Source organism: Spermophilus citellus (assembly GCF_964194105.1).
Source record: "Spermophilus citellus genome assembly, chromosome: 1".
NCBI classification, from domain to species: Eukaryota; Metazoa; Chordata; class Mammalia; order Rodentia; family Sciuridae; genus Spermophilus; species Spermophilus citellus.
In genome coordinates, this window is record NC_138182.1 from 9,168,461 (window position 1) to 9,182,836 (window position 14,376).

General features: G+C 40.2%; 1 protein-coding gene across 3 annotated transcripts; it reads left to right on the forward strand.

Moving 5' to 3' along the window:
• Window positions 1-6,273: 6,273 nt before the first annotated feature.
• Window positions 6,274-13,904, forward strand: TEX30 (testis expressed 30). Of its 3 annotated transcripts, none has more exons than XM_081290347.1 (6): window positions 6,274-6,403; window positions 8,897-8,970; window positions 9,436-9,666; window positions 10,463-10,514; window positions 11,371-11,576; window positions 12,177-13,904. In XM_081290347.1, the coding sequence occupies exons 2-6, from the start codon at window positions 8,956-8,958 to the stop codon at window positions 12,348-12,350; spliced, it is 678 nt and encodes a 225-aa protein (XP_081146473.1). In that variant the 5' UTR covers window positions 6,274-6,403; window positions 8,897-8,955; the 3' UTR covers window positions 12,351-13,904. The 3 variants fall into 3 exon arrangements, with proteins under 3 accessions (XP_081146473.1, XP_081146472.1, XP_081146474.1); XM_081290346.1 differs by having other exon boundaries at window positions 6,284-6,403; window positions 8,883-8,970; XM_081290348.1 differs by lacking the exon at window positions 8,897-8,970 and having other exon boundaries at window positions 6,311-6,403.
• Window positions 13,905-14,376: the final 472 nt, after the last annotated feature.

Consider the following 14,376-nt stretch of genomic DNA (forward strand, 5'->3'; position numbering starts at 1 on the left):
GTTCTGGAGGCCAGAAGTCTGAATTCAGGGTTCCAGCTTCCTTCTGGAGGCTCTGAGGAACAATCCCTCCCAGCAACTTCCTTCTAACTGGCAGTTCTTAGAGTGGCACTCACCACTGCCTCTGTGTGTCTGTTTTCCCCTTTTCTGTCATTGTAAAGATGTCTGTCATTAGACTTAACACCCATACTAAATCCAGGGTGATCTCATCTCAAGAATTTTCATATTTGCAAAGACTTCTTTCTAAATGGGGTCACATTTCATAGGCACAGAGGTTAGGATCTGGACATATTTGGGGAGGCCATTCTTCAACATCTCCTAAGAACATTTTCTTGAAATCAGGAACAACATGAGAATTCCCACTCGCACACACCTAACATAGTGCAGGAGGTGTAAGCCAACAATACTGTCCAGAAAAAGAGAGTACAAGAATTAAAAAATAACAAAGACAGTTGGCATTAAAAGCTGATGAAACACTATAGTACACACAAAATGCAGACAAATCTGGACAAATAGTTAGAATTAACAAGAAAATTCAATTGCATTACAATAGACCTGCTAGTAACAGAAAATTAAATAAAAAGACATAAAATACAACTTAATAATAGTTTTAAAGACCATGCAGTACTTATTTGAAGAATTAAGTGTAACAAAAATAGATAAGACAATTTTTGAAAACAAATTAATTAAATTGAAAATATATATTGATAGCCAGGCAAAATTAATATAAATGTTAATTCTTTCCTATATAGAATCAATGTAATCCTAATAAAAAATTTGCGCTGCCCGTTTTTTTTCTTTCTTTTTTTTAAAGAGAAATAAATCTTTATTTGGTTTAAATGACTATATTTTGAGGATTTTTGTTTCAGAAATTTACACTGCATTATAATACAAAACCTAAATGTCCACCAAAAAAGCACTGATAAATAAGCTTTAGTATATTTATACACTACTGGGAGTTAAAAAGAAAAATTAGAGGGCTCTCTTTGTAGCTCCATGGAAGAGTGCTTACCTAGCATGCATAAGGCCCTAGATTTAATCCTCAGCAACACACACACACACAGCGCTGCCCGTTTTTTTTAAAAAAATTTTAGTTGTAAATGGACACAATACCTTTACTTTATTTATTTATTTTTATGTGGTGCTGAGGATCGAACCCAGTGCCTCAGATGTGTGAGGCAAGTACTCTACCACTGAGCCACAACCCCAGCCCTGCCCTGCCCACTTTGTGTGAAACTTTACCAATTTCTATATATTCATGTGCCTGTAAAAACCAATCGTTCTTCAGGAAGAATGAATTGGGAGAACTTCCCATAATGTATATATATATATAGAGAGAGAGAGAGAGAGCAAGATGTCTTATAATGCTAGAATATTTAAGACCTTGTGATATTGGTACACAAATAGGAATAAGAAACCAGAACAATACTGGAATGTTGAGGCATAAACAGGCCCCTGTTTATGTGGACACTCAGTGTAGCCTGGAAACTCAGATGTTGGAGAAAGAGTGTGCTTTTCACTGAAGGGAGCTGGGGTGACTGGATTCTCACATGTGGAAGAACACTTGGGTCTAGCACATACTACACCAAAGATGAGTTCCATGGGCTGAGGTGCAGCTCAGTGGGAGAGCACTTGCCTAGCATGTGTGAGGCCCTGAGTTGGATCCCTTGTACCACAAGAATAAATAAACAAAGAACAATTCCACAAGATTAGTGACAAAAGGCAAGAAAGAATATTTTTTTAAAACTGGCATAGAGGATGTCTCCTCATCTAACAGTACAAACTTCAGCAGCTGAAGTAGTCAAATATTTTTTTTTTCACTTTGTGACTCTAATAAATAAAGTCTTCAGAATTGTTTCTAAAATATAGCAAGTCTCAAAGTTTCTGGAACATATGTTTCTCATTATACAACTCTTTCGTCCGCCCCTTTGTTTCGAGAGAGATGCCATTACAATCTATCACAGTGGCACCACCACAATTGTCCCCTGTGTTCCCTGGGCCTGGAGTGACACATTAGCCTAACAGGAATTCCTCATGAGCAAGGCTCCTGTTGTAAAATGAGTCAAAGGTAGGTGTCGACAGGATGGAATTCCTCATCTATCCTGCTTGTTTTACCAATCTCTTAATTCTAGATGGGGAGATGTGAGATTCCAGTGAGGAATTCAGGGCTGACTTTGGCCGTTGAACATTGAGTGTGTGATCTGTTGATGACAACCTTTGGCACATGGCTTCTGTTAGCATCTTTCAAAGTTTGGTGTAGAGAATTGGACTTTCAGTTTGATCATTTCGATTTGGGTATAAGAGATTGAGTTGAAAGTTTCATGTTATTATATAAAGATACATAAATATTTTCCTCTCCAAATTTTTTCCTCCAACTTATTTCTCATTCAACAACATGTCATTATGTTACATTTAATTTTTTTTTAAAGAATAATATCTTGGTTGGTTGCAGTGGCACATGTCTGTAATCCCAGAATCTAGGGATGCTGAGGTAGGAGGTCCTCAAGTTCAAAGTCAACTACAACAACTTACTGAGACCCTGTTTCAAAATAAAAAAATAAATAAATAAAAAGGACTGGGAATGTAGCTCAGCAGTAGAGTGCCCCTAGGTTCAATCCCCAGTACTACAAATAATAATAATAATTTGATGGGTAGAGAGATAGTCATGGCTATAAAGAAGTAGCGTAAGGCCAAGTGCAGGGTCCACACCTCTAATCCTAGTGGCTCAGGAGGCTGAGGCAAGGAGATCAGTTTGAGATCAGCCTCAGCAACTTACCTTGGCCCTAAGCAGCTAAGTGAGACCCTGTCTCAAAGTAAAAAAAAAAAAATAAAAAGTACTGGGGATGTAGCTTTATGGTAAAGGTGGGTTTTTACAAGGGGGTTCAATCCCCTGTACCAAAAAAAAAATAGTAGTTTGAGAGATATTCTTGGTGATGGATTATTCTGTATTGTGTGTGGTGGTGATTACATGAATGGAGATAAAAATACATAGAATATATACACGTGTCTGATGACAGCAGAATAAATTCTGAGGATTGTTCTAACTTCAGATTCCTAGTTTTGATATTACATTACAAATACTGAAGATGGCTACCATTGGGGGAAAATGAACACAGCACCTCCTTGATCATACTTTTGTATATTTCCACAAATCTATGATCATTCCAAAATAAAAAATTTAAAAGATAGGGTTTTTTAAAAAAAATAATTGACAAAATACATGCTCATAACTTAAAGAACTAGCTCTTTCTGATTCCTATCCTTTCCTGAGCAGAACCACCATTATTAGTGTGTAGACTTCCAGGCATTTCCTTGGATGCACATACATGGAGGGGAGGTCTATCAGGGGCCCAGACCATAATGGTTCATCCTCTCCACCCATTCTGTGGGAAGAAGTGTTTCTAACGTTCTGCTTCATCAAAAAGAAGGCTGCCTGCTGTGAATTACTGAAGCAAAGGCCATGGGTAACTTAAATTTCTAACATGAAGGAAACTGACACAACACAAACTCTGTCCCCATCCACAGAAGAGTAAATCCCATTTCCCTGTGCTCAACAACTGGGTGATTTCAAAAGGAGACTATTTCATTACTTGTGAAACATATATATTAGATTCATTTTGGTGCTGTGAAAAACCACCACAAACTTAGTTGTCAAAAACAACACAAATGTACTGTCACAAGTGGGCAAAACTGCAACGTATGCAGTCCAGGGGGAGAAATAAAGAATGTCCACGTGCTTCTGCCCTTTTCAATGTTTTGTTCATTCAAATCACTCAATACAATTTCACTCCATAGGTTCTTCATCAAGAAAATGATAGGGCTGGGGATATAACTCTCGGTAGAGTGCTTGCCTTGCATACACAAGGCCCTGGGTTCAATCCCTAGCATCACCCCAAAAAAAAAAAGAAAGAAAGAAAGAAAGAAAGAAAGAAAGAAGAAAAAGAAAAGAAAGAAAGAAAAGAAAATGACAATCCTTAATGCTAAGTACTGGAAGAGACATAATCAATTCATAGCAAACCATTCTAGATTAATTAATTCACAGCAAACAATTCTTTTGTTTTGTTTAATTAATCCTAAGGTTAATTCTAAGCCCTGTAAACACACTTAATCACGACAGGCTAATGACAGACATCCCTTCTGTGTGCTAAGTTCAAAAGTCTCAAGCCTTAGGCTTTTTATGTCCAGTAGATGTACACTCACTCAGACCACGGTGATCAGGTCTGTAACCAAGGCAGGCTTTTCCTGGCGTGCAGTGGACGACCGGTGCAGGAGAGGGTCCTAGGGAGAAGTCATGGCTCTCACCAGTGTCCAGACAGGTGGTAGAGTTTTGAGCTGTGAGGTTCACACAGGGATCAGGAAAACTATGACCAGTGATGGGATGTCAGGTCCTCATCAGCTCGAGTGCATCCTTGTTTCGGTGGCTGAATCCCTGTCCCTTTGCTCTATTATTTATACTAAACTTTGGGGCTTTTGACCCCCGCCTTTCAATCCTTATCAGCTACCACCAGATTTCTCCACAACATCATTTACCCTGGGGTCAGAAACATCTGGTCTGGTGGTCTCCACCCTGATCTTCTTACCTCTCCCTCTTATCAGGTGAGGACAGCCTGCCAGGGGCTTCACTCTGTTTATCAGGGTGGGGGGAAGTAACTTGTTTGAGGCCATCATGGAGGGCTCTGTGGGTGTGCCTTAGGAGACTGCAGGTTTCAAACTGAAATTTTTAAAATGTAGTTGCTTAGGCTCAGGCCTCAGGCCATCCTCACAGTACTTGTCAGGTGCTGTCAGCGATGGCTCCATCTGGAGTCTGGGAGGGGAAAAACACCCTTTCCTTCCCTCCTTCCTTTTTTTTTTTTTTTTTTTTTTTTGTTGTTGTTGTTGTTTGTTTGTTTGTTTCCTTCTTCTAGAGCTTTATTCTTTACGTTTCTTGGTTGGGGATTCCTTCCTCCATCTTCTGGGCCAGCAGCTTATCATCCTCAAATTTCTCTGTCTCTGTTGTCACATCACCTTCTGCTCTAAATGGTTTGACATTATTCCTTAGAGCCAAAAAGTGGAAGCAAGCCAGAAGTCCTTCAACTGGTGGAAGGATACCCCAAGTTGCATGCACAAATGCGTAGGATTCAGCAATAAAAAGAAATGAGTTATAAGAAGGAACAGAGTACTGAAGCAGGCCACCACCTGGATGAATCTCAAAAACACCCCAAGTGCAAGAAGCCAGGTGGGAGACCTCATGTTGTATGACGCCATTTACCTGGGGTGGCTCGTAAATCTATAGAGACGAAAAGGTCTGTTAGTTGTTGTCTATGGCCCGGGTTAGGAACGGGGAGTGACAGGATTCATTTTGTACTCAAATGGTGATTGTTACGAATGGTTGCAAAATTACCAGAAATCATTGAATTGTACACTTAAAACTAGTGAACTGTCAGGCATGTAAATATATATATATATATATATATATATATATATATATATATTTTTAAGCTAGAACATTAGCAGTCAATTAGTGTTTGTTAAGACCGCAATTTAGGAAAACATTCATGATAAATGACTGTGAATAAGTGTTTCCTGGAATTTATTTCCTTATATGTGCTATGACAGAAAAGAGGGCAGCCACCAACTGCACTGGGCTTGGAAATAATGCATTATCCTCAAGAAATATTTCATACAGGGGAGGCTCTGGTTAGAAACTCGGCACACAAAACCGGCTCTTTGTGGGGGAGCTCCCCAACGCGGGAGCCGCAGAGCATCAGTGCATGGAGCCGGTGCACAGCCCCTGAGTAGCAGGTGGGCGCGAGCGCGGGGCCGGCCACGCCGCCTGGGCCTAGACGGAGGCCGCAAGGACTCGCGCAATGCTCGCCTATAGACGAGCCCGGGAAGGGCGAGGGCACTAACAAGACCCCAGTCAGGTGGCTGTCGAGAATCCGAAGATGGGGCGAGGCTCAGTGTGGCCCAAGTGCGAGAGGTGGCTGCACACTGCTGGTGCAAGTGTGAGAGGTGGTTGCACTCTGTACTTCTGTGTAACCGAGCCAACGTTACTGAGGACTGTACTGAGGACTGTGGAAAGAGACTGGTCAGGGTCGACCCCTGTTTTTCGCCCCAAACAGCTCGCAACAGCACAGACGGCACGGGGACAGACTGGGGTTGAAGCATCGGGGGGCCCGCCCTCGCGGGCGCGAGCTCGCCACAGTCGCCCCGCCCACAGCCTCGGCGGCGGGAAACCCGCCGGGCCGAACCAGCGGGAGAACGCCTGCTCCCGGCGTGCCCCGCGGGCGGGGGCGTGGCCTGCGCACGCGTGCGTCGTTGCGGACCGCGCTGACGGGGCGGCGAGGCGGTCGCTTCGAGCGTGCTAGCTGGTGCTCTGAAGAGAGAGAGGGCGGTTGGGCGCCGGCGGACGCGTTTGCCTTCCCGGGTGAGTGCGGCGGGGCCAGTGGGCGCCGCCACGCAGAGGGCGGCTTCCCGGGGCGTGTGGGCTGCCGGCCGCGGCGGCGGGTGGAACGCGGGAGGCTCGCCGCGGCCACTCGCCCGGAGCCGGGGCACCGCGCAGGGCCGCCCGGGGGCTCGGCGGACGGCGGCGGGTAAGTGGGGCTCCCGGGCGCCACGGAGCCCGCACTCCTCGCGGCCCTCCAGGGACCTGCTCCGGTGTGGTTTTGGGGGTGTGGTGGCCGCGACCTCCGGCGACTCGAGCGCCGGCGTTTTTGTCCGCCCGTGACAGCCGACGCTGCGCGGGAGGCAGAACCGTGCGCAAACGTCTTTTAACCGAAAGTCCGGTGCCTGTGGCGCCGAGAGCCCGCGGCGCCGGGTGCGGTAGCGCGTTCCGCCGGCGGCGGCTGTTGGGTGTTCTCGGCGGCACCCGCCGCTCCAAACCCTGCCGCGCGCGGCCCTGTGGTCGCCTCTGCCCCCGGGGTGGGCTGGGCTTCAGCCTCCCGAGGCCGCCCGGAGCTGGAGGTCGGGTCGCTGGGGGTCGCGCGGGGCTCGGAAGCCGCCCGGGACGCGCAGCAGCGGCGAAGACGAGCCGAGGCCGGGAGAGGAGGGTCCTGAACCAGCACCAAACCGAGCGGGGACGGTGCGGGTGACTGAGAGCAGGCTCTGCTGAACTTGTCCTGAGACTTCACCAAAATAAAAATAAAGTTGTTGTTTTTTTGTTTTTTTTTTTTCCTGAGACATGGACCCGCAGCACTCGAGGGCTTGGGAAGGCTGCCCTTCGGGAATGTCTCTAGAAAGCCAGTGTCTTAGCAGACCAGCACAGTTCTCTAACAGCCGTGGGGAGTGCCCTAAAACGGCTCCTGCGAACCGCAGAGTTTCCCAATGCGCGGAGCCGGCAGCACCTGCTACCTTTGGTACTGCGAGTGAAGGTGGTCTGCTGCGGTGAGAGGCTTAAACAGAAATTAGGTGTCCAGCTCTCCTGTCCCATTTTACACTCTTGAGTGACTGCGTTTCTTGCTGTTAGAGGCGTTTTGAACCAGGGAACCCAAGGCAGAATTAATTGGAGGGGTACAGTTCGGATAAAAGGATACTGAAGCCTGAATTCTTCCATCGCCTTTTCCCTTTGACCCCCAGAACTTTTGGGGCCAGACTAACAACTCTTAATGCTCAAATAAGAGAATTCTACACACAGAAGGAAAAGTGCACAACTTGGTCACAGTGATTTCAGTGTTTGCTTCTGGGAAGAGAAATAAACTTAGTGTCTAAGGGGAAGAGTGTGAGGAGACCTTACTATGTTTTTGTTATTTTTAAAATCATGTTCATGTGTTGCCTATTTAAAAATGAAATATACTTTTTTTAAATGAACATATTATTTTAAGACTCAGCAGTTCCTCTTCCAGGAATTTATCTTTTAGATAGATCTACATACATATGAAAATAATGAAAGTACAGTACTATATGGAAAGATACACGTGAAGCAGATAAAATTGGTTGCCTTAATAGAGGGAGTCTGGATGCAAGATAAAAGTGGATTGAGAGGGGCTTTTTCATTGTATAATCTTGGTATCTTTTAAACTTCAAATATTATCAAATGAATGAATTTTAATGTGGACACAGTGGTAATGGAGATTCCGATGTTGATAATATCCTGCAAAATTAAAATTCTCTTGTAAAAGGAATGCTGCATAACAGTTCCTAAATTTCAATGGACTTAGATCATTTCATGGTCATGGTTCTTCAGTTCAGCTGTGATTTTGATCTTAGGTGGACTAGGCTGGACTTTGCGGGGTTCAAATCTACTCCATGTGTCTTCATTCTAGGACCAGGCTGAACATGGAGAACTACTGGAGCATGTTTACTTGTGGCTCAGTGAAAATTCAGAAGGGTTTCTAGGAGTTTGCCTTGTCTCCCAGTAGAAGTAGCACATTGAAACACCTACCTTTATTCTGTTAAATCAAGTCACATAGCCAAACTCAGAGTCAGTAGAGTGAAGATGTATTATTTGCTTACTGGGAGGCACTGCAAAGTCACATGCAAGGGTGTAGATACATGCTTCTTTTACAGGGAAAGGGAGATGAGAGTGATGATGAAGGAAATGAGTTAACAGATGCAAAGAAATTCAGTTGAGGATGGTTGAGAATAAAGTTGCTTACAAAAATGTGTATTAATGTATATTTTCTAAATTAAAATTATCCAAGATATAGCGTCCTACTTTAATATGAGATATCTCAAGGCTTCCATGTCAAGGTATCATGTTTGGTTTATCTTATATCTGCCAGTCCTGCCACCCTGCTTTGTAATCGGTTCTTAGCATTGATAGAAACATTTGTTTGGCTAAATAATATACATATAAAGACACCAGTTTTTAAAGATATAGTTCTGAATGTGTTTATTTCAGCTACTGAATTTGTTCATTCTTAGTTCTTATGTCATATCCATGTCTGACAACTCACCTTTCACAACAGAATCTTCTTTTCAGGGAGATGTCCTTTGCTTCTCAGATGTAATGCACTTTAAGTTTATTATTCAACAGTGAAAATGAGTCATACAGAGGTAATAATATTTTCATGTTATGTATCTTCAGGTTTCCTTTTTTTAAAAAAAATTGTAATCATAATCAGAGTGCTTTTCTTATTTTCAACTTGCACTGTGAGAGGCAGTACAGTATTCATAGTTAATAAGAGTAAGGACTGTGGAGCAGACTGCCTGAGTTTGAATCCTAACTAGTGGTTATAATACCTTGGGCAAGTTACTTAATCTATTGTGCCCTGGTCTATAAAAATGGGAATAATAGTAGTACTTGCCTCATAGAATTATAAGAAAGGTTTAAATGAGTTAATACATATAAAGCATTTATAGTACCTGACACACTTAAATATTAACTTTTATTAATAGCATTAGTTTTTATTTGGAGGCCATGATTTGAATCTTGAGTCTCTCCAAACAAACATGTATAGTTTATTCACTTGTCTGAGTAGTCAAGGAAGTAATTTAATTCCTTATTCTCTTGAATTTCAGGTTAAGTTAAAAATACCTTTTGGAAATAAGTTGCTGGATGCTGTTTGTTTGGTACCTAGCAAGAGTTTAACATACGGAATAATTCTTACACATGGAGCATCAGGAGATATGAATCTTCCTCATTTGATGTCATTGGCATCCCATCTTGCATCTCATGGCTTTTTTTGCCTGAGATTTACCTGTAAAGGCCTTAATATTGTGCATAGAATTAAGGCATACAAAGCAGTTTTGGTAAGAAATTTCTTTATATTTACTTTTAATAAGATTCTGTTTAAAATTTTTAATAAATTTAAGACAGTTTTCTTAGCAGTCATTTGGTTTTATTAAAAAATCTTTTAATGAGTATCCTTAGAAACACAACAGTTAAGAAGGCCATTTAGTGGTCAGATTTGTTCCTTTTTTGCCATTAGTTTCCATGGAGATGAATGCACACATCAGAAATGTTCCCCCATGCTACTGCCCAGAAAACTATTTAGTATTTTCTCACTGAACTCTCATAACTTTATTATAGTTGTGGCATTCTAGAGTGTTTCACCTACTGTGCAAATATGACAGTGTTTTCTATATATGTTTAAAAATATTGCATAAGATTCCTAGATAAAGCTCAAATCTGAAATTTCTTTTAATCTAAATTATTTCAAGCTTGCTAAGTTTTTTCAGAGATTTAAATTAGATATTAGTATTATCAAACTAGAAGCCCTTACTGGCCTTTTAAAATTAATTTGTTCTTTAACAATAGCTCAGTGCTTGACTATTTTTATAAAGGGTAATATATAGGTATATCACATCTCTATATAAAGGTAAATTGATATTTTCTTATATATTTGTGTTACCCAACGTGATTTAATAGTGACCAGAAAAGGAAAGAACTGATCTCTCTTTCAAGAAGAATCTTTTTAAGATTTTTGTGATTGTCTTTGCATAGATTTTCATACATGTTAGTAATGATAAGAAATAATGTGTCTTGGCTTTCTGGTAGAACATTGTATAGGAGAAGAATTGATAATTTTTTGGTTGATTTGTCTAGAATTACCTAAAGACCTCAGGAGAATACAAACTTGCAGGTGTTTTCCTTGGAGGTAAGTTGTAATACTTGTGAATACTTGTTAGCTATCCATTTTAATATTAAAAATAGTTGATTCCAGGAAGGTAATTTAAGGCTTTTTGTTTGTTTTGGTAAGCGGCCTCCTTGGTGTATTTTATGTATTTTAAGCAAATTTAAACCTTATTTACAGTAATCTAAGGAACTCTTTTTCCCCCCTTTATTTTTGGTACCAGGGATTAGACCCAGGAGCAGTTAACCATTGAGCCACATCCTCAGCCTCTTCTTGTATTTTATTTAGGGATAGGGTCTCACTGAGTTGCTTAGGGCCTTGCTAAGTTGCTGAAATTGCTTTGAACTTACAATCCTCCTGTATCAGCCTCTTGAGCCACTGGGATTACAGGCATGTACCACTGTTCCTGGCAGGAACTCTCCTTTTATTTATATCTTTGACTCTCTTGCAAATGTTTCCTTCACAGATTGTCCTCATATTTTGAAGTTTTCTTCAGAAAAATAATTGCTTTCGGGGGAAGGAGTACCAGGGATTGAATCCAGGGCTGCTTAACACTTCATCCCTAGCCTTTTATTTTTTGAGAAAGGGTCACATTTCTGAGGCTGGCTTTGAAATTGCAATCCTCCAGTCTCGGTCTTCCAGGTTGCTGGGTTTATAGGCATGCACCACCATGCCCATAAATAATTGCTTTATTTAAATGTGATTTTAGCTTTTCATAAGGCTATAGTTTTCCATTATGGGAATTGTAACTTGTTAGTTGCCACCTTTTAGAGCTAAGAAATTTTTTCAATAAACAAATACAAACAGTAAAATTCATTGCTGCTACTTTATGTAAATGTTTCTATCTCAAACTGAACTGAATTTTAATTGATTTTATTAGGTCGTTCAATGGGCTCAAGAGCAGCTGCTTCTGTAATGTGTCATATTGAGCCAGATGATGCTGATGGTTTTGTTCGAGGTCTCATTTGTATTTCTTATCCACTGCACCATCCAAAACAACAGCATAAACTCAGAGATGAAGATCTCTTTCGTATAAAAGATCCTGTACTGTTTGTGTCAGGCTCAGCAGATGAAATGTGTGAGAAGGTGAATTACAACTTGATGTTTGTTTAAATGAGAGTGAATGAGATATTACCTGCAAAATTCAGTCTCCTAAAAATATGCTAATTTGTCTAATGCTAGTTTTGTGCCTTTGTCACCCTGTTGCTCTAGAGAAAGTAAAAATAGCAGTATGCTGACAAAATCCATTTCTCTGAAAAGAGGGTTGGTAAATGGATTAGCCCTTATTTGGAAAGTGAAGGATTAATATCCAAATGCTCTGATTTGGAGATTATGAAGTTGTACTTTGATTTGTCATTTCATCATTCATGCAGATTGTTATAAAATTGACTTGAGAAAGGGTTGGCAGTGTTGGCATATTATGAAATATTAGCCCAATATTATGAAACGTCTTTGTGTTTCCCAGAATATATAATTTCCTTGGGATATTCTTTTTTTGGAAGGGGTTTAATTCACTAAACTCTTTATTATTGTTGGTAATTGATCCATTCTGTGTTATCATTCATTTCCTTGTGCATTCCATAGAGTAGGTATTAAATGAATAGTTGGTGAGTGAATGCAGTATGGGGGGGATCTTTTATTAAACAATACAGCATTAGTCTAGTATCCTTTTCTTTTTCCTCTTAGAACTTGTTGGAGAAAGTGGCACAGAAAATGCAAGCTCCCAATAAAATCCACTGGATTGAGAAGGCAAATCATTCCATGGCAGTGAAAGGACGGTCAACAAATGATGTTTTCAAAGAAATAAATACACAGATTTTGTTTTGGATCCAAGAAATCACTGAAATGGACAAGAAATAATTGTCATTAGTTAAAAGCCATGTTATTTTGAATACAAGTACAGTTAATTTGATAAAGAATAATATACCTCTCAGCATTATGAGATATATTTCAGACTAATGTTCTTTAATGTTGCCCTATTTTTGAAACACATTTTAATTGTGAAAATAATATTCTTTACAAAATGTCTTTTGAAAGCACTGTTATAGTTGTATGAAGATGATGTACAAATATTAAAGGTGGTCTAAATATAATTTATTTTCACTAGTATAGTTAAGCTTTGAAAAAATTAAACTTTTGAATTTTGTTACAACAGTGCTTTTGTCTTACTGATATGCAACTGAAAAAAAGTAATTTTATAGAATAGTGTCATCCTTAATGAAGAGAAATTGGGGTGGGGGCTGTAGCTCACTTGCCTAGCATTTGTAAAGCCTTTAGTTCAATTCCTAGCACTACAAAAAAGAAAACTACCTGGGAGCGATGGCACATGCCTGTAATCCCAGCAGCTTGGGAGCATAAGGAAGGAGGATTGCAAGCCTGAGCAACCTTAGTAAGACTCTGTCTTAAAAAATAAATTGGGCTGGGAATGTGGCTCAGTGGTTAAGCACCCCTAGGATCAATCCTTGGTACCAAGAAAAGGAAAGAAAACTAAAAAGTTAATTTACTATATTAAATCTAGTCAGATTTATGGAGTTATATACATCTCTACCTAGGAAGGTAGGAATGGAAATGCATTTCAAATGTGAGACCCTGAACACTTTAAAAAATGAAGTAACAACTTTCATTGAAGAAGCTTTTACTGAATATGTTAAAAGTGAGGCTACATAGGGTTGCAAAAAAAGTAAAACTTACACCTTACAACATGGTACATGAAACCAATAAGTAGACCACTGTCTGATTAAGGAGTTAAATAATGGACTGCATGGTAGGACTAACATAATATGTAGGCAGAGTTGGGGCACTTAATTTTTGTCGGGAAATTCAGGTATCTCCTGAACTGAACTTGAAATGGTATTGAGATATATAAACTCTAAAATACAAAAATAATGAAGTTAAATTTATAAAGAAAGTGTGTAGCAAGGAATGGTTTTCTATATTAAGAATTTACTCTAGCCTCAGATGGTGTGGGCAACTTGTAGATTTTTGAGGTTCCTCTTTCTTCCTGCCATGGTAAAAGCAGTGAATTTATTTTATTTTAGAAAATGTTGCATAAAGAATGAAAACCTAGGTAATAGCATCCAGATCATTCATGTTATAGAATGAAGTCAAGTACAACTACAAATCCAAAACTCCTATATCTGCTCTGAGACCAATTCATTTCCTGAAGAAAACCTAAATTAAAAAAAAAAAAATAGTTAACAGTTCATATTTAAAGTGATATGGGTATGAAAACAATCTAGATGTCTACATAATCACTGATCTGTTAACAACTACAAATCAACTGGGGAGTAACACTGAGAACCAGAAGTAAAACTAATCAAAAAGACAAAGGACAACTTATTACAAATTAAACATACTATAAAATACTATGACAAATGGATTTTAAAAATTATTAACAAGGCTATGCAGTTATAAGAAGGCTTACCAAAGATTATGGAAGCCATTATATAGCCTTCACTGGTAGGCACTAATTAATGATGCAGCTGCTCATCTAGTCCAGTGCTTTCCAGCTGGGGGTGATTTTTGCCCTCTGGGGACATATGGCAATGTCTGGAAACTTGTCACTACTGAAGTGGTGCTGTGACATCCTATAAGTAGAAGAAAAGGATATTGCTGAATATCTTACCATGCAGGGCAACAGCTACAGCAAAGAAGTGCTCTATTCAAGATGTCACTAGTGCCATGCAAAGTTCTGTCCTAGGCATACCAGTTTTGGGATTATCTTTAAATGCTTTCCTTATTACCATTAGCTCCTCCACATGCCCTTTTGTTTCCTTTTGATTGCTAAATCTTGGATTTTCAGGGTCTAAAATTCTCTTGCTTCCATCTCTTTGCTATTGGTACCACCATCATTCAGTTGAAGCCTTTCAATTTTCATCTGTGTAAT

Coding starts and splice junctions, on each gene's coding strand:
- TEX30 (XM_081290347.1), top strand. Junction 9,667..10,462: donor AGGCATACAAAGCAGTTTTG/GTAAGAAATTTC, acceptor TGATTTGTCTAG/AATTACCTAAAGACCTCAGG. Junction 11,577..12,176: donor CAGATGAAATGTGTGAGAAG/GTGAATTACAAC, acceptor TTTTCCTCTTAG/AACTTGTTGGAGAAAGTGGC.